The sequence below is a fragment of the Mauremys mutica genome, chromosome 13, assembly GCF_020497125.1.
Source record: "Mauremys mutica isolate MM-2020 ecotype Southern chromosome 13, ASM2049712v1, whole genome shotgun sequence".
NCBI lineage: Eukaryota > Metazoa > Chordata > Testudines > Geoemydidae > Mauremys > Mauremys mutica.
Genome location: NC_059084.1, coordinates 26,430,366 through 26,453,147, shown reverse-complemented (window position 1 = coordinate 26,453,147; position 22,782 = coordinate 26,430,366). Strand labels below are relative to the sequence as shown.

General features: G+C 47.8%; 1 protein-coding gene across 4 annotated transcripts in view; it reads left to right on the top strand.

Moving 5' to 3' along the window:
• The window catches only part of RALY (RALY heterogeneous nuclear ribonucleoprotein), a 222,734-nt gene extending 204,922 nt beyond the window's left edge, over positions 1 to 17,812 (top strand). For 3 of the 4 annotated variants that reach the window (XM_044984561.1, XM_044984559.1, XM_044984562.1), the window contains 6 exons: positions 3,889 to 3,936; positions 6,351 to 6,511; positions 9,165 to 9,278; positions 11,919 to 12,064; positions 15,659 to 15,707; positions 15,937 to 17,812. In XM_044984561.1, the coding sequence (XP_044840496.1) occupies positions 3,889 to 3,936; positions 6,351 to 6,511; positions 9,165 to 9,278; positions 11,919 to 12,064; positions 15,659 to 15,703 (514 nt within the window). In that variant the 3' untranslated portion in view covers positions 15,704 to 15,707; positions 15,937 to 17,812. The remainder of the gene's footprint in view (positions 1 to 3,888; positions 3,937 to 6,350; positions 6,512 to 9,164; positions 9,279 to 11,918; positions 12,065 to 15,658; positions 15,708 to 15,936) is intronic. The other variant, XM_044984560.1, reaches the window with a different exon arrangement.
• The last annotated feature ends 4,970 nt before the right edge of the window (positions 17,813 to 22,782 follow it).

Sequence of the window (22,782 nt, the reverse complement as noted above, 5' to 3'; positions counted from 1 at the left end):
ACAGCATAGTCACTGCTTTCTCTGTGGATGTGTTAATAAGCAGCACAGCGGGTACGCACCTGATACATTTGGCAGCAGCTGTGTTTTACCTGGATGATCCTGGTACATTCAGCAGCTGCATTTTCCTTGCTGTGCCATGGACATTAGCATGCCGAGATATCTGGCCTGAGCAAAGCAGTCACTGTCTCTGAAGTGCTTTGAAAGTCCTCTCACTTCTTAGGTGTTTGCCACTGCCTTGTGAAAAACAACTGCAGTGTGGAGAGAATGTTATCGAGTACTAAAGGCAAGAAATGTAATGTTTACACCTCTGGGGTGCACATGCCACATTCTCTCTCTCTCTTTCTCTGGCCAAGCAAATCCACATCTTGATCGAAATTCAGGCCTAAGAAAACAGCACCAGTTTGGTTCTGATGACCATGGCCAGTATCCCAGCAGGAGAAACAGTGTATTAAACATCCTTTTAGCTGCTGCTGCCCCTTAGTCGTCCTTCCACGGGGCGTAAATCGGAGCAGCTCTAGTGATGTCAAAGGAACTAGGCTAGTTTACACCAGCTGGGAATTTAGCCCAAAGTGCCTGGCTTGTTCCTCTGGGGATGTTTTGATACATGAAGAATACAGGAAGGAAGTGCCCAGATCCCACTGGAATTCAAAAGGAGTTGGGTATCTAACTCCCTTAGGCTCCTTGGACAATACCAACCTGTATCCATATGATTCCATTGTGACAGACTGACGAATCCTATTGCTTTCCTGTTTCACAAGCCTCAGGTTACATTTTCAAGCTTTTATTCACAACAAGGAGGGCTAGAAACTTACTGTTTTAAGTGGAGCTAAAATTCTGATGAAATCCCATGACTCCAGACGCTGGGGCCTTAGACACAGGGCTGGACACAGGGCTATAAATGTTATGCCTTAACTCAGCCCTGAGAATAGACTAGTGTCCATCCAAGATGGGTGCCACTGAGGACAGAGAGTATTTCTGATCATGGTTCGAACCAGTAATTGCAGAGCCGTGTTGCAAAGAAAACAACAAGTTAACCATGCTTTGAACTTCTGAAAGAATTGGGCTGGTTCTGAACGTGGGATAAATGCTCGGATTGGTTCCCGCTTTACCCAGCCTCATACTCTAGCTAAAGCACTTATGCTTTCCATAGTGCAGGTGTAGAAGTGCACATTCCGCTTTTCCATACAGGCCACACCCCAACCTGCACATGTTACTCAGACAATGCTCGGGCACCAGTCGGGTGGGCACAAAGTGCATGGATGCTTTGGCATGAACACTTATGCAGTGAGTCCTCGCTGGAGTGCACCGGCTGGGATGCAAGCACATGCCACAGCAGACAAGCATCCTGTCCAGTGCATTCAGCTCCCCAGCCTCCCTCCTCCCAAGTACAGGTCACCCTCCCAACTCTGACCTACCTGCCTAGTATAGGCAGATAGCCACTATCATCCTTCTTCCCCCGTGCAGAGATTGCATGTGGGGGGGGGGGTTGTCTCTGGGGGAACTGACTTCATGCTATGTAGAAACTAAGCAGACGGGCTGTCTGGTATGGAAAACTGCCTGCCTAGTATTTCCCATGACGTGGGGAGGAAAGAAATGCTTAGAAGTGGGTCTTGTCTTTGAGGAGCTGTAGCTCCCAGCAGACGCTGCTGGAGAAAGCGAAGAGGAGGATTATCAGAGAAAAGGTCAATCTCATTTATAAAGGTATCAGGAGCAGGTGTAATGAGGGTGTTGGAGCAGAACTGCATGTCCTCAATAATAAGCATTATACGTATTAACGTAGCAGGGACAAAGGCTGAGGAAGGAAATTGAAATTGATCCATGTTAAGGCTAAACATGGCAAAGGGCAGCTGTGCAGTAAAGTGCAGGCCTGGAGAGAGATGCCGGAGCCACCAGGAGCAGCTTGAGAGAGGGTACATAATCTCTTAGGCAGAAGAGCAGGGAGGTCTGCACAGAGCAGCGGACGCAAAGGGGGAGACTAAACACAAAGCCAGTGGAAAACTGGCTTGAGCTCCTAAGAGGGGGTTACTCAGAGCGAGCCCTAGAAGGGAGGGGCTGTGCAGGAGGAGGCTATTGCACCAGCTGGGGAGAACCTGAGATGAGAAAGAGAGGCTAGATAAGCAGACGGCACAACCTACATATTTCTTTCCCAGACCAGGCTGTGCTGACCCAGATCCTTCTGATCTGGGAGAAGTTAACCCACCAGCGAATGCTGAACCTGATTCAGAGCTCACTTGCACCCATTTTACGCTGGGGTAACTCCAATGACTTTAATAGCGTCACCTCTGACTTACACCCATGTAAGTGAGGGCAGAATCAGTTCCTCATAGCTCATATGCAGAGAGATTGAAAAGGCTGGGATTGTTTATCTGACAGGAGATGAGTCAGAGGCATCATGATAGAAGTATATAGAATAATGAAGAGGACAGAGCAGGCAGATTGGGAACTTCTGCTCTCTCTGTCTCACTAGAACAACGGGACCTTCAGTGAAACTGAAAAGTGGCAAATTCGAAACCGATGAAAGGAAATTCTTTTCCATGCAATGCATAATTAGCCTGTGGAACTTGCTGCCATATGATGAAGCTGAGACAAATAACTCAACGAGATGGTTATTTGGTTAGCACAAACATCCAGAGTTACAACAGTGAATGCAGACAAACAGTTCTGGAGGGGATAAAAACATCACATTTCAGGATTTAACCCAGTCTAACTGGTAGGAATTAGGAGGAGCCCTTCATGGGGGTAGATTATCCCACAACTGCCTGCCTATTGTGGGGTTCTTAAACCTTTATATGAAGCAACTGGTGCTGGTCACAGTCAGAGCCAAGAACTGGGCTTTATGGAGCCCAAGTCTGATCCAATCTGGCAGAACCTGTGTTCATAGAATCATAGAATCTCAGGGTTGGAAGGGACCTCAGGAGGTCATCCAGTCCAACCCCCTGCAGGACCAAACCCAACTAAATCATCCCAGCCAGGGCTTTGTCAAGCCTGACCTTAAAAACCTCTAAGGAAGGAGATTCCACCACCTCCCTAGGTAACCCATTCCAGTGCTTCACCACCCTACTAGTGAAAAAGTTGTTCCTAATGTCCAACCTAAACCTCCCCCTCTGCAACTTGAGACCATTACTCCTTGTTCTGTCATCTTCTACCACTGAGAACAGTCTAGATCCATCCTCTTTGGAACCCCCTTTCAGGTAGTTGAAAGCAGCTATCAAATCCCCCTCATTCTTCTCTTCTGCAGACTAAACAATCCCAGTTCCCTCAGCCTCTCCTCGTAAGTCATGTGCTCCAGCCCCCTAATCATTTTTGTTGCCCTCCGCTGGACTCTCTCCAATTTATCCACATCCTTCTTGTAGTGTGGGACCCAAAACTGGACACAGTACTCCAAATGAGGCCTCACCAGTGCTGAATAGAGGGAAATGATCACATCCCTCGATCTGCTGGAAATGCCCCTACTTATACAACCCAAAATGCCATTAGCCTTCTTGGCAACAAGGGCACACTGTTGACTCATATTCAGCTTTTCGTCCACCGTAACCCCTAGGTCCTTTTCTGCAGAACTGCTGCCCAGCCATTCAGTCCCTAGTCTGTAGCAGTGCATGGGATTCTTCCATCCTGAGTGCAGGACTCTGCACTTGTCCTTGTTGAACCTCATCATATTTCTTTTGGCCCAATCCTCCAATGCTCCAGAACCGGCCCACTGTGACAGATGATTGGTTACATTCACACTTGTAAAACACAGCTCTAGACTATGATGAAGCTAAAGGGTTGGGATTTTTAACTACATAAAATGTTTCATTTGAGGTCATTGGGCAGCATGAACAGATTAATTACAATAGTGATAGTAACAATGCTAATTAATCAGAGCTTTCCGTCTTCTTGTCTCTACAGTGGATATGACTTTGACTATGACTACTACAGAGATGACTTCTACGACAGGTGAGCAGAGGAGCGATATGGCAGCAGTGCTGTATTCTGTGTATGCTTCTCCATGAGCCACAGCCCAAAACGCTGTGCAGAGTAGAATAAAGAACAGCACAGCTGGGGGGGAGAGACTTTTCAAAGGCGAGGCAGTGGGCGAAAAGAGGAGTTTTCAGATGAGGTCTGGAACCCGCAGGGGAAGTACAGGAGAGCCACCAAGTGGGGTGAGACTGGGAGGTGACCATGCTAGATAAGTAGAAGGAGCAGGGAAGAGGTGAGAGAAGGAGCCACCTCCATGTTTCCTTCCTGGACCAGACTGAGCTAGATGGTTCTGAGCTGGGTCAAGTCAACCCATACTTGGGAATGGTGGGGGATGATATGTGGATAAATACCACACAAGAGGGGCGTTGGATGGGAAGGTGGAAAGGGGTGACTATCATACTCCACTCTGGAACTCAGTGAGGGAGGGACAAACAGACCAAAATATGTCCCTGTCTCAGGTCTGTAGCTTTTAATGTGCTGCTGTCCTCAGGCAGGGACTGCTGCTCGGCCATGAGTGCCCCCGCAACTTCCACTGACTTCATTCATGCCCCCAGGTCCTCACAGGATCAGTCCCTCTGTGTCTTGGAGTGCAAAGCGGCTCAGCAGACAGGTGTGAGGGTGTGTTTTTCTAAATGGCAACCCTGGGGTGATGTCCCCCCTGTGCAGAGACAGCACAAGGCCTAGGAACCACTTAGGGTACGTTTACACTTACCGGGACGGTCGACGCGGCGAGTTCGACTGCTCGGAGTTCGAACTATCGCGTCTGATCTAGACGCGATAGTTCGAACCCCGGAAGCGCTAGTTCGAACTCCGGTACTCCACCGCGGCAGGAGGAGTTGCCGGAGTCGACCCTGGAGCCGCGGAGTTCGCTTCCGCGGCGTCTGGACGGTAAGTAAGTCGAACTAGGGTAGTTCGAATTCAGCTACGTTATTCAGGAACCCTTCAGCAGCAATGTAAACGAAGCCGAGCTGAGTCTGGGCCTTTGGTTTTTTGGGTCCCTCTGTTACTCTCTGTGATTTCCAGAAAGGTGTGTAACGTTCACCATCAGCAGCGCCTAGGCCTTGCGCTGTCTGTCTGCACGGGCAGGGAGGGAGTCTCACCCTCAGCCGTGAAGCTGAACCCCCTCTCGGGAATAAAGATTCTGGGATCAGAAATGAACAAACACTTTTGCCCACCACCACACAGAGCAGGGCAGACCCAGCTTGCTCTGCTGGAGCTGCATTGGTTCTGCAGGGACACCAAGGAGCAAACACCTGTTTGTGTCAGTAAAGGAAGCAGCTAGGACTCCTAAACAGATCCGTTGAGTTTCTACATAGTGGGCTCTGTGGCTATGCCCGGGCTGCTGTCCAGCCTTCCTCTCCTTCCTCAGCTGCCTGCCTTCCCCTCCCCCCTCGCACTGCCTCTCAGGTTGCCATTCCCCCACCGGGCCTTGGGGATTCCTGGTATCCTTGGCCTGCTCAGCGCTGCCGAAGCTAGTGGCTACTCATGTTGAAAAGATGCCATTTGGCCGGAGGGGAATGGTTTGGAGGCAGAGAGGAGGGAACAGGGCATCCACCTGTCTGGATGTAGCCTTGATAAATGTCATCGCATCCCCTCTGCTCGTGTCAAATCTCACAATGGCAGAGGCCAGGCCGTGCCATGGACAATCTCAAAGGTCACTTGCCCCCTCCGTCTGCCAGCTCCCTGCAACACAGGGTATAAATAGGGATGGCCGGGAGGTTGGGGGGAGGGGCGAAGAACTGCAGTGGAAGGAGAAGGGGAAGAATGGAAAGGGGGAGAGGAACCAAAGATCCTTCCCCTGTAAGTGCACCTCAGCCCTTAAAGGGTCCTAACCCCTCAATTATTTCGGAGAACAAAAACCTTCAGGGGCAGGTTAACAAAACACAGTAAATAACAGACCACTGCAGTTAGCGAGAGTGATCTCAGCATGCAGAGAAACTGCCAGCATAAGGGCTGAAACATGTACAGTCAAACTGTATGCCGGAGTCCTGGCTCCTTTCTGTCACTAAGCAGAGTGTTTGCAGTGGTGGTGTAGCCGTGTTCATCCCAGGGTACTAGAGAGACAAGGTGGGTGAGGTAATACCTTCTATTGGACCAGCTTCTGTGGGTGAGAGAGACAAGAAGAGCTCTGTGTAAGCTCGAAAGCTTCTCTCTCTCTCACCAACACAAGTCTGTCTAATAAAAGATATCACCTCCCCCACCTTCTCTCACTACTCATGGTGTCATGCAGCGGCTGTTCGTTTGTGTGTAGCGGCAGCAACCTCTAGCGGCATGATTCTGTACCATTCCCCTTTGTGGCTCTTGCTAACCTATCTCCCAAGTCCCGTTTCATGCTGAAAGTGTGGCTTTCACTCCACTGTTTGCTGACTGTAACCTGTTTTGACACACAGGCTTTTCGAGTATCGAGGCCGGGTCTCTCCTGTCCCCAGGGTGGTTCCTGTGAAGCGTCCCCGGGTGACCATCCCCTTAGTCCGACGTGTAAAAGCAACGCTCCCCGTCAAACTTTTCGCCAGATCGGCTGCCATTGCAAACAGCTCTGCCAAATTAAAATGTGAGTATTATGTACAATACAAGGGACAAGGTGCAAACATCCCATCAAATCACCTGTATATCCCAATCACTGAATGCACTAAAACAGGCACAGTAGATTATAAAATGCTGCCCCACTGAGAAACTCCAAGCGTTTCCCAAGCTCTGATCAATTAAGCCTCACAGCCCCCTTGTGAGACAGGTGAATGTTATTATCCCCATGCTACAGATGTCGAAACTGAGGCATGGAGCTGGAAAGCAACTTGCCCTAAGTCATTGGACAAGTCACTGATAGAGCTGGGAATAGAACCCGGGTGTCCTACCTCTCAGTCCCATGCTCTACCCATTAGATTGTGCTTCCTCCTTAATTACACTAAGTAAATACACCCAGAGCTGATCCGGAATTCAGAGCAGCATGCTCATTCTTTGGAAGAGCAAGGCTCATATTGGTCATTTGTCAGGAGCCCAGGGACAAATTACCATCGATTAAAATAAAATATAAAAATACGTAAACCTAATATTCAGAATGACCAAATGGATCTTTGGTTCAGATCACCAGTAACAACGAGCTGTACCTGCTCACATATAACGGCACCTGCAATAATAGGGAGCGGGTGGCTGGGAACGATAAGGCAGCAATATTGCTTATTACTGAGATCAGGGCAGAAGAACTGGGTTCTGTTCTTAATTCTACCACTGGCCTATTGCGTGACCTTGGGCAAGTCAGTTTCCCTTGCCTGTGCCTCGGTTTCCCCATCTGTAATATGGGGATAATGACACCAACCTACTTTGTAAGGAGCTGCAAGATCTCTGGGTGAAATGCAGTGTGTATCCAGGCAAGCCCTTATTCACACTTGGCTATTTTGCATAACCCATCACTCACACTCATAAAGTCAGTCTCACCCCACCTCTCAACCCAGACTCATTGGCACAGATCTATAATGAGGCCTCAATAGTCTAAGACCTTTACACAATATACTGTGCAACATATACTGTGAAGTCTTCTAAATAATTAATGTTCCGCTGATTTGGCAAACAAACCAAGGACGAATACCCAGGGATGCGCTGACCTTCCTTTCTTTTAAATCCTATTGTTTCACTTTCACTCACCGATATACAGTCAGTAGTTGATAAGAGGCGAATTAAGAGAAGCTAGCAAGGTTCTGTGTTGTACAAAGGGTGAAATCCTGGGAGTCAGTGGTTCCCATGACTTCAGTGGGACCAGGATTTCACCCAAAGGATTACAAGGAGCTATGGTAAATGTATACATGCTGAAATGACCATGCACCTGGGGTCTGTGGGTAAGGCCAAGATACCGTGATTACCCGTCCCGGTTAGGAATAGCACAGCCACCTGCTGACAGGTTTGGGTGAAATAAACCAAAATCAGGGGAGCAGACATTGCTACAAGTTAGGAAAGGTACAAAATGTGACCCTCCAGATACCTGCTCCAGGGGCACCAGCATATGGGTCCTGGGCCTCTCCCTGCCCTAAGATGACTGGCAGCAAGTGGGTCCTGTCATAATCAGCCCAAGCCTTCTCACTGGTCTCCAAAGGGAAGGGGTGAAGATGCAGGCTGGATTTCAACGGCTCTGCCTAAAATAGACGTACTAAATGTGCAACTGCATCTGTTACACCCTCCAGATTTGCTGGCAGTGCATTTGTGTATGCCATTTCGGTAGCTGTGCACCTCTCCCGTTGGGGTGCACAGCTGCCCAGTTGCTCACACATATGCCCATTGGCACATGCCAACGCAGGGTCTGCATAGACAGATCCAACATCCAAAGTCAGTTTGGGACTTTGTAATTGTCCCGGAATGTGGACTTGCAGGTCTGCGCTGGCTCCTGTGAGTTCTGGTATGGACAGCAGCAGCCCTGCTCCCAGACTCTGCTGGCCCAAGCGATCAAAGCTCTATGCGCAGGAATGGGACACAGTAATTTGTTCAGAGAAAGGAAAGTTACTGTGCTGCTGGCTAGTGGCTGGGAATGGGGAGTGTAACATGGAGACTGAGGAGAGAGCTGCTAGCCAGGAACTGTTTGAGCCTCACAACGGTGGTTCCACCCAGGCCACAACTTAACCTCCTGTCTCCTCCTTGTTGTTGGTACCACGTCGCCCAAGAGCATGGTCAGTAACTTACAGCAGGCAGTGAAGCACGTCAGGAAGGCAGGCCAGAGGAGGAGGGAGCGGGTTACTGCTGGGACAGCAAAGGGGTGATGGGCTTTTCCCAAAAGTCTCGACCTGTCCCACTTGTCAGTAGTCTGTGTTTCTTGGAAAGGGCCCCCGGCGTTCCACCCGGCCCCAGGATTTCTGTGCAATGGGTTTACGTGTGTGCATAATATTTAGACAGTTACAACAGCCTCCAGCTCTAACCCCTGTTGGGAGTGCATTGCTGGCTGCCCCAGTTACATCCATCTCATTTCCTAGTATGTCCCATTTAAGCAGTCCCCACCCCATCTCTTCAGTGACACAGAACAGTTCCCGAGTTGACACCAGATTATCCCTGGTTGTATTCCCCCCCTTGATTCCCACCTTGTTGCTGTGGCTGCCAAGCTCTGTTAGGGCTGAAGGTTTTGTGACTAATCCTAAATCCTTTTTAAAAAAAAACAACAATCAAATGCTAATATGTAAAATAACAACGTGGAATAAAGCCTGTCTTTCTCCCTCTCTTCTCTGAAGTGAAATGCAATGAGCTGCAGACAATCAAAACCGAGCTGACACAGATCAAATCCAACATTGATGCTCTTCTGGGCAGATTGGAGCAGATTGCTGAAGAACAGAAATCATCCACAGGTCAGTTAACTGCACATAATGGCACTGAGAGAGGGCAAGGAACTCAAACGCAGAGCAGCCCATTTCAAAGCCAGTTATTTCGACTTTGCAGGCCATTTTTGGGGCGCTTGAGGCCTATATTCTTGTACTGGCTGTTACTTTAAATTATTACCACTTTCCAACATGCTGTTCTTGTGTGTTTATATAGCACCTAGAGCATGTTGGGTACCCTACAGACCAAAATGGAGATGAGGTGCCTGCCCGGAGGAGTTTAAATCCATATTTCTGCTAAATGGTTGAAATTGTCGCACACAATGTTTTTGCATGTTTCTGGTGTACATTCAGTTTTGCCTGAAATTGAAATCCACAACTTTGTGGGATTTATGCTTCAGAACTGAACCATGTTTGATTGAAGACTCAATCCATGCTCACTCAAAAGTTGTCCTATTTCAAGCAAAAAAGGAAGGAAAAAAAGAAATGGTATGTTTCCCCCCACATCCACAAATCTGGACCCCCTTAAAAATCACAACAAAACGTGGTAAATCTTGATTCTGAAATCCAGCACTGCCAACCCCAAGAGTTTCAGAAAGCATGTCAGGTCCCCAGAAATCATGAGCTTGACTTTTAAATCAGGAAATTTCAAAAATAATGAATTGGGGGGCGGGAGTTCCTAGTTTTCTGGTTTCTGAGCCCTGGGGATACACTAGTGTCATGTTTTCAAGCTTTTCTGTGCAACCAAGATGGCTAGAAACAAACTTTCCACTTTAAAAGAAAACTGAGATACTCACACACGGCCAAATATTAAGAGGCATTTAGGTGCCTAAAGATACAGAGAGGTGGCTAAATGCCTTTTAAAGTATGGGCGCTTTTAAAAATCCTGCTAGACGCCATTGCATTGTTAGATGTCTAAACACCTTTGACAATCTAGCTCATTGTCACATGATTCCAGGAGCTGGGGCTTCAAGTATCATGAGACTTGTGATAAAATTGTGAGAATTGGCAATGCTGAGTCATCCTTTCAAATTTCATTTCTAAATGATCCTATGCCTCCAGTCCCTGCTAACCCTCCCAGCTGGGTTGGCATTTAGGGTTGCCAATTTTGGTTGAATGTATTCTGGGAGGTTTCATCACATGACATAATCTTTAATTAAAAATTAATCTTTAATTCCTGGAGACTCCAGGGCAATCCTGGAGGGTTGGCAAAGGTTTGGGTATGCATGCCCAGTAACCTTGACCTGGCTCTCAAGAGTGACTTGAGTCATATTGCTGGCCAGGTTGGAAAATGTTTTCACCGCCACCACCCCACAGTGGCCGAGCTGAAAACAAAACCAAAACAAACCACCCAACAAACCCCACAGCTGGCCAATCAGCTGAGAAAAATAACAATGAAAAAGGCTGGCCAATTAGAGCAGACCAAAAAAAAAAAAAAGGCACAGCACAACAGCGCCCCCTGGAAGTTGGTGCCCAGTGCAACAGCCCTGCTCACCCCTAGAGCTGGCTCTGCTGAGTTGGTTTAGCTTGAGGCAGAGTCAATGTGCATCTAAGCACTCTGATCTCGCTTGCTTGTACTTTTAACAATTCAGGCCCCAGTCCTGCAAAGACTTACACTGGGGTTAACCCTACGCACTGCAAATAGCCCCATTGACTTTCAAGGGACAAGTCAAGTCAAGCAGGCATCTGAGTCAGGGCCCCAGTCTAGGGGAAACATGCTGCCCGCCATAGGCACTAATCGATTTCACCATCAGAGTTAGCAGCAGAGACAGCCAACTTCTTCGCCCAAGGGGTAAGATTCCAAATCCTAAAACTGATGATACAACCCGGGCGGCTGGTAAACACCCTGACGGTCAGCGTGCGGTATAAACGCCCAGGCTGCAGTGCCTTAGTCGATTTGTATTCCTCCCAGGACAGGGCATGGCGATTCCAGCTCTGGGAGGGAGAGTTGTTTTACTCGACTGGTTTACTGTATTATATTTTTCAAAGTTAAAGCACTAAGGCATGGAATTCTCCCCTATGCAGAGGTCAAGCGCATGGGCTAGTCACCGCTTCTTAAACCCTATATGAGGACTTGGGTGGTGCAGAGGGTGAATTTAAGTGTACAAACTTCAGGAGCATGTTGATGGTGTTGGAAAACAGGCCCTTAGTAGCTCAGCCTGAGCTACTGGAATGTAGACGACTCCTGCTCTGATTCCCATGGATCATGGAAAACGGGGGATAATGCTCAAAACATCCACAGCTGTGGAGCTGGGTGATTCACAGATTAGCTAAGAGGACATGGAGCCTGCTATCCTTCTATTTTGCTGGTTCAAATCCAGCCCAGGCTGGTAGTGTAATGACTGACAGTTGTGAGGAGCTATAGGGTGGGTCTCAGTGGACAGGCATCCATCCCACAAAATCACCACTGAAGATTGAATGGGACCCCCATCCTCATTTGTGGAAATGGTTGCTGAAGGTCAGAGCTGAGTCACTGGATCCAGTTCTCCCCTCACACACACACACACACGCACCCGAGTGAGCGGAGTTATCCCAGTGTGGGAAGAGACGCAGACCCATTGTTTATAAAATAGCTCCTCGTGGGCTCTGTATATCTGACGCCCATCGGACTATTCTCCTCCATTTCCTTTGCATCCCCCTGACCTTGCTGCCCCGGCTCCTGTCTCTCAGAGGTACGAAAGAAGGCAGATGGGAACAAAAGCGAGATCTCCCAGGACGACACAGCATCAGAGGCAGAAATCACCACGGAGGAGCCGCTGAACGGGGAGGAGGGAGAAGAGGAGGGACTCACGCGAGATGACTGTGAAGACGAACTGGTAAGCAGCAATGGGAGAGGTGCCCCCGCCCTGCTAAGGGCATTAATCAACCTGCTCTAATTTTACTGGTGCTTATTAAAACCACTGGAAAAAGTCATTTTTCCTTCTTAAAAATAAATCACTATCTTTAATGCTGTGATTGTTTGCAGCTGTATTCCCCTACCCCAGCCCTTCCTCCATGATGGAAAAGCGTTACATTAATTGCTGTACGCAGAGATGCTGAAGAAAAATGGCTAGCCTTGAACATGCAGGCCATGTTTATTTGTGCTTTTGTAGCAATTAATCCCTGGTTTGTACAAATTGCTTTGCTCCGTAAAAAATGATTCTGAGATGTGTTGGAAGGTGTAGCACAGATACGTCATTACAGCACCACGTTAATAATGATTTGCATTTGCATCATCCAGACCGAGCCCAAATTCCCAAAGCAGGTTGCAAAGTCTGTAGAAGCAGCCCCTTCACCCACCACTGAAATGTGGCTACCTCTGGGGAATTTTGGCAGCTGTTTCTCAGCACAGGTCTTGGGCCTCAACCCAGCAAAACACTGACACATGCTTAACTTTAAGCATGTAGGCTCTGATTCAGGAAAGCACTGAAGCACACACATGCCCATCCCAACTAAAGGCAGCACTTAAGCACGTGCTTAACTTTACATGTGTTTAAGTTCCATTGACTTCAGTGGGACTGAAACACGTGCTTAACATGAAGTACATGTTTAATGCTATGCTGTATGGATCTGGGGTTGTGACTACTCCCATTGAAGCCAACTGGGCTATTCACATGCTTATAGTTAAGCACATGCTTAAGTGCTTTGCGAGATCAATACCCTACTTAGATACTACCATGACAGGAGCTTTTGCAATGCATATTATAATTAGAGAAAGCTCAGTTGTTTTCCCCAAATTAAGGATAAAGCAAGACCCTGATAATGAACACACACAGTCCTCTAACTTGATGAAAAAGTTCTCAAAGGCCCTGCCGCTTGTCAGGCTGCATCTTACCACCAGGTGGCACTTTCTCACAAACTTTAAGGAAAATCACAAAAGTCATTTTCAAGATATTTTGATTCCTACCTTACAGTGTTTGAAGATTTCTGGAATAACTTCCAATGGGTTTTTTGGCTCCGTATGTTCCATGTATCCCCTGACTTACAAACATCAGAACTAGAGCCAGGTGAAATTTTTCGTCTGAAACTTTTTTTTGCTGAACATGCAGATTCAGGTCAACTGAAATATTTCATGAATTCATGTGGATTTCGACAAATTGTTTTGGTTGAAAAAAAGCCTAAAAAAATTCTGAAAAAAAAATCAAAATGTTTCAATTTTTCAGTGCAAAATGACTTTTTGTTCAGAAATGGACTCCTTTTAAAAAATGGTATAGTTTAAAAAAGGTGGAAAATGAAGCAAAGCATTCTGTTTCATGTTGAATATAACGTTGCCTTCGACCTCAAACAAATAATTTTTCTTTTTGGTTTTCCAAAAATTTCAAAAAACTTATTATTATTAAAAAAATATTTTGGGTCAGCCCAAAACAAACAATTTAAAAAAAAATTTTTTTTTAAACAGCCCGTGAACCAAAAAAACAGGTATTCACACCACTTTAACCAGAACAGCCCTCATCTGTTGGTGTCCCTGAAGACTGGGGCCTTTTATTATTTTTTCCCAGAAGTCTCTCATACCTAAAAAAGTTATTCACCCTCTGTTCTGATTTATAGGGTTGCCACCTTTCTAATTTCTGGTAACTGGACCCCTCAGGCACTGCCCCTGCTCTGCCTCTTCTCTTTAACCTCCCGGACCCCCTTCGCCACCTCTCCCCCCAGACGCTTCACCTCTTCCCCCAAGGCCTGGCCCCCATCACCCGCTCCTCTCCCCGCACCCCTCATTGCTTGCTGCATCCTCTCAAGGAGCCTGCCTGCAGGTAGGAGGCGGCCCTGGTTGAACAGGGTCTGGCATGGGTTAATGATCTGGTGTCTCCCCCACCCCTGCAGTAACCAGACTTTTGGTTTGGGTGCCATTTAGGGTTGCCAGGTCCCCGAAAACCAGGCACCTGGCAACCCTAAATGGCACCCAGACACAGAAGCCAAAACCAAGACTGTCTGGGTGAAAGCCAGATGGATGCAAACCTAGTTCAGATGGGCCACATATCTTAAACTGTTAGCTCATGAGGTGCAGGGACTGGATCTTCCTGTGCGTGTACAGCACCTTGCACAATGAGGCCTTGATCCTGACTGGAGCCTCTGTTCTCTACTGCAATAAGTATCGGCACTTCTACCGCCGCCGCTTCATTCTTCAGCGACCCGCCACCAAATTGCCGCCGAAAAGCAGGATGTGCCACCCCTTTCCGTTGGCCACCCCAAGCACCTGCTTGCTGCGCTGGAGCCTGGAGCTGGCCCTGCTCCCTGGACAACAGCAGACCACATACACCAAGTGGGGGGGATGGAATCTGGCAGTACAGATGCAGGTCCATTGATGTCCCAGCACCCTCCACACTACCCTGGGGTCCCATATTCTAATCAGGAACCCCCGAGCCAGTCATGCATGGACAGGAACCCCTCAAATGACCAGCATCACCACACAGGAAACACCATCTATGTGGTGCTTTAAAACCAGGTTCAGGGCTGTTTAGAACCACCTAAACCTAGTGCCGGAATGACATAACATATTTCACATCTGGGTTCTTGCATACTAACAGGAGAAACTCCCATCCCATAATGGGAGAGATCAGACACTAGTGTCTCACTGTGAAGGAAGGGGGGACATTACAGGAGTAAACAAGGGAAAAACTTGAACAAAAGATTCTTTGACCCGGAGTCCTGCCGGTACCAAATGATTCACAAACTGCTCCTCGGCCAGGAAAATCGCTACAGATTTTTTCATTCAAGAGGCATTTTTTATATTACCACAGCCAATAACCTCACCTACACTCAGCAACACACACTCCCCAGTGCAAGAGACAGCAGGTGCACACCAAACCCAGTGCTTGCAGGTCAAACCACTAAACCCATCTGAAGCCGATCCCCTGAACCTGATCTGAACCCCCCACCATGCCCAAGGAGAAGGGGGGGACCCAACAACACCCCTAAAACAATGAAACGGCAAGTAACAAAACAGAAATAAACACAGACTAGCAGAAGCCCAGTTAGTGTGCACAGCACGTAACAAACACAGCATCGCCCTGAAAAGCTCCCACCACCCCGAGAGAGCGAGATCTGTGGTCAGAGCCCTCCCCGAGGTGGTAGGAGCCCCAGGATCCAGTCCCCCTGCTCCAATGACTCTAATTATTTACCCAGAATGCAACAGCTTCAATAGGAGAGACTGAGAGGCCATAAACAACAAGTAACCACTTGTAGGATTTGGCCTTTTGTTATGTTCCCTGTGTGCTTTCAGTGCTGTGCGTGAATATCCATGCTAGGGACCCTCTCTGTTGCTGCTCCCAGCTACATTATATATTCCATCCATGTTCCTGGATGATTTTACATCTTCCCCGTCCTCCATCTCTTCCACCATGGTCTGAGCTAATCATCCTGGAACAGCCCAGGAGGAGGGGCTAATGTTGATTTCCTGTTTCTGTTTCTTGTTGCCTTTTCCCTCCCGCCAGGAGAAAAGCCATTACACCGATGTGGAGGATGCCAGCCTGCAGTAACCAGGTACAGCCAGTGCAGCTCTCAAATCTCCAAGGGTTGCATGCTGGATTCGGGGGAAACGTTTCCCCCTTATGTATCTTAGCTGCTTTGGAAGATGTGTCTCCCCACAAACCCCGTGCATTTTCCCAGCACCGAGCCTGGCTGCTCAGCTGGGCTCTGGATTGACCCCTAAGTGCATCTCCTCAATCAAAAGGAGAGTGACACTCCTGTTTTTCTCCCTCCTCTCTCCTAGTAGCACGTTCGGAACAGCGATGAACATTAGTGTGAGGAGAGCACGAGGTTATATCCTGGACTGGCATGTTGAGCCGGACAAGCATAAAATGCAGGGCTGCTGTCATCTCTGCCTGGCATGCCAAAGGAGAAACATGGACTGACATCTTCAACCCATCTGTAAAGCAAAAATGAAAACCAGTCATCCAAGTGGATCCCTGCTCCTCAGAGCCCTGCTGCCGGCCTGGGCAGTGGACAAACACATGCTCCATGACCGTCACTGACCACACTCTGGGATGGAGGTTGTATTATAAAATGAATCGGGGACATTTTAGAGCTGTCCTTAGGGGCGGGAAGAGATAGCTAGTCGTAATCCAATAAATAATTTAGTTCCTGAGGCAGAAGGGGCCGGCGTGTTTGTTAATTGGGGAAATGAGTATGTTGGTCTGGACAATTTGTAGTTTCACACATAGATCCTGTTCATGAATGGGGCAGAGAGACACCTTTCCTCCCCAGACCGATCACCTCGTTCTGAGTCCTTTTCATCCCATGAGCCACCTTGGATGCACAGTCACCTCCGAGTGTAAGGGAATCGGTAGCATGCCTCTTGTTGCGCGCTGGGCTCCTTGGACCAGCATGTCAGCACGAAGAGAGAGAAGGAAGCCATCGACAGGAGAATAAGTGAGCCAGAGCAGCCGAAACAAAGCACCTTTAGTCTTCAGAGGTCTGGTTTCTTAGCCATCCGACTGACAATGCGTAACTGAAGGGTAAACAGGCAAACAATCACTGTGGACTAAGGGGGTGTGGGTGAAAGTGGACCCAGGTTGCTTGCTAGTGTGAGACCCTTTTATTGGACAATCAAACAGTTCAGGCTGAGGGGTGCGATGCCACCTCTTCTCCGGCCCAGCACCCACGCATGGTTCGGCAAGCGACTCAATCCCTGGTAGCAGCATGGTCACGCACAATCCTTCGCGCCAGCCCCCTTTTGGGCCTTCAAGGTCTGGCTGGGAGGTGGTGCGGGCGGGATGAGTTGGTCCCTGCACCAGACCCCGCAGGCTGCTCTCCACATCGCTGTGTATTGCAATGGGGCTGGGGGATGCAGTAACTCGCCTGAGCGTAAAAGACTTGTGAGAGTTAGTGTCCGGCATGCTGGGCCTGAGGGAATTAGAGCATCTGCTTTCCTCCCCACCCCGAATTCACACTGCCCTTAGCCCGCTCACAGCCCAGAAGACAAAGGTCAGCAGCAGACATGGGTGGTTTCTTCAAAGGAAAGTCTGTAAAAGGACCCCCCACTTTTCCATCTGTTGCGTGGTCAGATTCCCTCCTTATTGGGCCTATCCTTAGTCTCTGGCTTCAGCGGTTGATGGGGCTGAGACTCAGTCCACACTGCCACACCAACTGGAGGCCCCACCAACCCCACCCCCCCGCGAGTGCCGCCCAAGTCTTCTCCTTGACCAGACTCCAAGAAACAGGATGAAACAAAGCAGAACCACAGAGAGCTGCTTGAACAGTTTCCCAGCAGCCTCCTGGCTTCTGCTCCAGCACTCAAATCCAGGCCTCGCACAGAGTCTTTAGGAGGGAGACAGAGTGGAAAGCAAGCCATGGGGCCATGCTTCCCTCTCCAAAAGAGCCTGGCCTGCTCATAAGCATGGCTTTTGAAGCACAATGTTTTACTTGCATTTCTTCGTTGGAAATAATCATGAGGGATAAAAGGGACGAACATTCTTTTCTTTTCCTTCTCCTCTTCCTTCCATGTTTCAGTTCCAGTACCATTTGTTTGTCCATTGTGCTGTGCCGAGCCATTGTAGCATTGTTGTCTAGGCTTTGAGAGATGAGCTGCAATTTTTGCTATGAACTGACCATGATGCTGATATGTGGGAAGAAGGTGGCCTTGTATATAAAATCCTGTATAATAAAAAAAGGGAAATTACTCCACCTCTGCTGTCTTCTCTCTCACCTTTTCAGGACCACTGGGCCCCAGCTGGTGTTTCTGGATTCACTCTTTCCTGTTTCATCTCTGTCAATGGGTTTGCTATGCCTGGAATGAGGCATAGTCTGTTGGGTTGAACAAAGCTCTTCTGGATTTGAGGATGTTTTGTCTGTAAGACCCTGATTCTGTTCCATATAGAGATCCACTCAGTGCAGCCATCCAGGAACGAGTGAGGAGCCATCCAGGAACGAGTTACAGCTCTCTGGATCTCATGGCACATCTGCACTGGCCCCCACCCCAACAGGTTAGAACAGGCTAAGTGCTGCTCTAACTTATGCCAACCAGCAATGGTTACAAGTGGTCTCTAAGCAAGTGTTGCTAATTCATGATTTTATTGAGAAGCTCATGACATATGGGGTTCTTCTTAAAGTCCCACCTCCTGGAGGCATATGAGTAGGTGAGACTCTCATCTTGCATTTTTTTTTAAAAAGGTAAGTCTGTAGGCCCCTGGGTTGCAGAGAAAACCTTGAGTGAATGAATCAAAAGCCACCTAAAGGTTCAGAAACCAGAAGGCAAATACAAAGAACCCAAAACATATTTGTCATAGGTTTGTTACCCACTTTGAACTTTAGCGTCCAAAAGATAAAAGCAGCAAAGAATCCTGTGGCACCTTATAGACTAACAGACGTTTTGCAGCATGAGCTTTCGTGGGTGAATGCCCACTTCTTCGGATGCAAGAGGTGAGTCTCTTGCATCCGACGAAGTGGGCATTCACCCACGAAAGCTCATGCTGCAAAACGTCTGTTAGTCTATAAGGTGCCACAGGATTCTTTGCTGCTTTTACAGAACCAGACTAACACGGCTACCTCTCTGATACCGTCCAAAAGATGGGGACCTGCATGGATCCTTCTAAACTTAAATCCTAGCTTAGATCTGGTAACACTGCCACCAGCCAAAAAATATAGTGTTTTGGCACACTCCCTGTCCCCCCAAATCTTTCCCTGGGGAACACAGATCCAAACTCCTGGGATCTTAACACAAAGGGAAATAAACCATTCCCCCTCCCAGACTTTCCCTCCCTTGGTCGTCAGGGAAAACTTCTATGATTCAAATTCCTTGAATCTAAAACAAAGAGGGATTCACCTTCCCCCCTTCTCTCTTCCCCCCACCTATCCCTGGTGAGTCAGACTAATCCCCTGGTCTCAAACAAGGGAAAAATCAAACAGGTTCTTAAAAAGAAAAGCTTTTAATTAAAGAAAGAAAAAGTAAAAAACTATCTCTGTAAAATCAGGATGGAAGTTTACAGGGTACAGCTTATAAAAACTAGAGGGACTCTAGCATAAGTACAGGTACAGCAAAGAGGTAAAATTTTGTTTCAGCAAACACACATTTGCAAATACAGAAATCAATCAAAAGACTAATTCGCCTTTCTAATACTCACTATACTGAATAGAAGAGAATACTTCAGGAAGCTTGGAGAGCCTGGATATACGTCTGGCCCCTCTTAGATCCAAAGAGAGAACACCCCCCCAAAACAAAGAACACAAACAAAGACTTCCCTCCACCGAGGTTTGAAAGTATCTTGTCCCCTGATTGGTCCTCTGGTCAGGTGTTAGCCAGGTCCACTGAGCTTGTTAACCCTTTACAGGTAAAAGAGACCTTAACCCTTAACTATATATTATTATTTTTAATAATCTCATTATTTTTGGGTCTTGATTCATGATTATTGAATGGCCAGGTTTGGTGTAGCAGGTGTAAAACTGGTGTAAGTGAGAGGAGAAACTGACCCATTGAATTTAATCACAAAATTGGAGAATCTTTTAATCTCAGCAGAGTGCAGTTCTCTGCCTGACAACGCCTGGGCCAGAATGCCCTTTGCATCTTGTCTAGACTAGAAAAATTAAGAGTGCTTGGCAAATATCGAAAGTGTTAACTAACCAGCTTTTAAACTCTTCTTAGCATTTAGTGTAGACAAAGTGAGCGGTGTTTAAAAATGTATTGGCTGGTCATTGTCAATTCTCGGGTTCCCCCTCCCGCCCAATCATTTTGATGGTCTTGTTTAGAATTCATTCCATCCCGCCGAACTTGTATCAACACGGCTCCTTGTTTCTTACAGAACAGCAGAAGGGCATCAGCATAGTGGTGGCTCTACAGTGCTTCCAGTTCTTACAGGTCCAGGCTATGACAATCTGAGTTGTGATTGCACCTAGGAGTTCAGCCGGGGTAACACTTGGTTGGCTAGGCCAAGCCGCTGGCCATGCCTCCACGACCAAACTGCTATTTTTAGCATGCTAGCCCAATCAGAGCTAGTGTGCGTATGTCTTCTCCAGCTGAAAAATCACACCATGCAACAGTAGTGTAGCTCTGTCATAGAGTCAGCACTGCAGAGCTCTAACTACACAACTCTGCTGTCATCCCCTAAAAACCACTCTGCTTGCACAAGGTAGTAGTCTGCACATAATAACAGTACATACATTGACTGACTTTCAGTCAGTATTAAGACTCATGGTCCCTCAGGGTGCTGTAAATATTCATGAGGCAAAAGCTCAGTCAATAATTAGCTCCTGGACAAATAAAGGTGGGTACTGAGCTCACCAGAAGTCAATTTCCTTTTGTTCCCATCTCTCATGCTGTGGTCCCTCTTCTCACCTCCCCAGGAATTATCCCCAGCTCTTTGCTAATAGCTGCCCCATGACCTTTGTGGCCATTCAGTCTCTCGTTTGTCCCCTGGGAGAGCATTTAAGGCAGCTCTGGAACTCGGCATTTCAAAAAAAAGCAACCATTGTAACTACACATTGAACACACATCGGTGTCTCACCATTTCCATGTTGTGAATGGGAAAAAAAATTTTTTTTGCTATAACCCTAAATCTAAAGTATGTGTCCTCACCTGTGTCCTCCCTTCCTGCCTGCCCCTTGCCCCCAAAAAAGAGAATTTATTAAAACAGCCTTTAAATCAGACAGGGATTCAAATGCAGGCTGCTCAGTAGTATTTGCACAATCTACTACTGCACTGGATGAGGATGATGAGTGATGACTGATGACTGATGTCTTTGCTGAATTTGAAAGCAATGCGCCTGAGTCCCCACTGCCTCACAACATTCACACCTGTGCAAAGTGAGTGCAAAATACTTTTTCCATTCGCACAAGTGTCCTCTTACCCCCTGTTTTGAATAGATGCAAATGATGGCACAAGGCACAAGGTAAGCAGAGGCCCTGGCCCCGTATGGTTAAATATGATTTTTCTTAGAAACTAAGGGGCAAATTCGCTGCTGTGGCTGGGATCCACTCAGAGCACCACAAGTGGGAGGCATCAGGGAGTTCTCTGAGTCTCTGTTCAGTTGTGTCCCGGCCCTGGCATAGGTTAGAGCAGCCTTACAAAGTAACTCCATACCTGGGATAATGAAAAGGTTAATCAGGCCCATTGCCTGTTGAAATGGGCCTCACATGTCTATTGAGACTTACTGGAGGTTCAGGTGTCCAGTCCCCAGGGAGGCAAATCTGGAGGTAAAGCAATCACACAGTATAGACTGGAGGGTGGCATATTGCATGATTAATGTTGCTCTGCATTCTGGGTCAATCAGTTAAAAATGTGAATACTGATGAGGTTGGCGTACAAAGTGAGGCAGATAATCGTTTCATCCAAAGAGCAGCAGGAACGTGTTGCAAATCTCAGTGAGAATAGCTTCCCTTCTGAGAGACGTGCCTGCATCTAGTCCTATCCTATTTGAGACCCTGAAGAGACATTTAAAACTGGAGATGACATCTAAAAAAAGGTCTGTTTCTGACAGTCCAGAAGAGTATTTCTCAAGATCATCAGAGAAGGGATTTACCAGACAGAAGAAAGGTTGGTCCATTTCTAGCCTCTCATAAGTGTTGAGCACATATTGGTCACTATACAATAATCAGTAACTGTGATAATAACGTGGTCAGAATATCCACAAACCACTAGATCAAATATTGTCCATAGAGCGAAGGGTCAAAGTGACACTCTTCCCTTCAGAAAGAGCACTGACGAGGTTCTAGAAGGCAAGAGGCGAGATGATTTCAAACTGGGATCATGGTACAGGAGCTCCTCCAGAACGGAAGGGCCAGATGCTGACCTCACCCATATCAGTGTCAATCAGGAGCAACTTCACTGGCGTTACTGTAAATTCACACTGGTGTAACCGGAGGAGAACTTGTCCCACAGCCATTAATCCTTTGTGAAAAGCTTGTCCCAGTCCTATGGCTCAAGAAAAGCCCAAAGGGCGAGATTTTCAAAACTACCTACAAGAACAACCTCATGCTCGCATTTAGGCACCTAACAAGGACCACATTTTCAAAAATCCCTAGCACCCAATGCATGCCTGGCACACTCAGGGCTGTCCAGAAGGAGGGGCAAGTGGGGCAATTTGCCCCAGGCCCCACAGGGGCCCCCACAAGAGTTTTTCAGGGCCCCTGGAGCAGGGTCCTTCAGTCGCTCCGGGGGGCCTGGAAAACTCTCGCGGGGCCTGGGATCCCGGAGCGTCTTCCACTCCAGGTCTTCAGGGCACTTCAGCGGCGGGTCCCAGAGCAGAAGGACCCCCTGCCCCTGAATTACCGCCGAAGCGGGGGCCCCCTGCCGCCAAAGACCCCAGGCCCCCTGAATCCTCTGGGAGGCCCTGGGCACACTGAGCTCTTCTGAAAACCTGCCCACTTATGCTGATGCCTATCTTGGAGCAGGGCTGGTTTGGAACTGTGGCCCTTAGTGGCTGCAATAAATCCACATCCTAATAATGGCTGGGCACAGAAAGGGCTGCTACTTTGGCCCAAATTGCTGTCGCTCTCTTCTTTATTTTAGGATCCTGCTGTATCACCGGGAAGCAGGTGCACATTACAGGTCCTGCCTTCTGCATCTTGCATTATCAAGTTTTGTTCACTTTTTTCTAGTCATTGCACATTGTTCCCCTCTGCACAA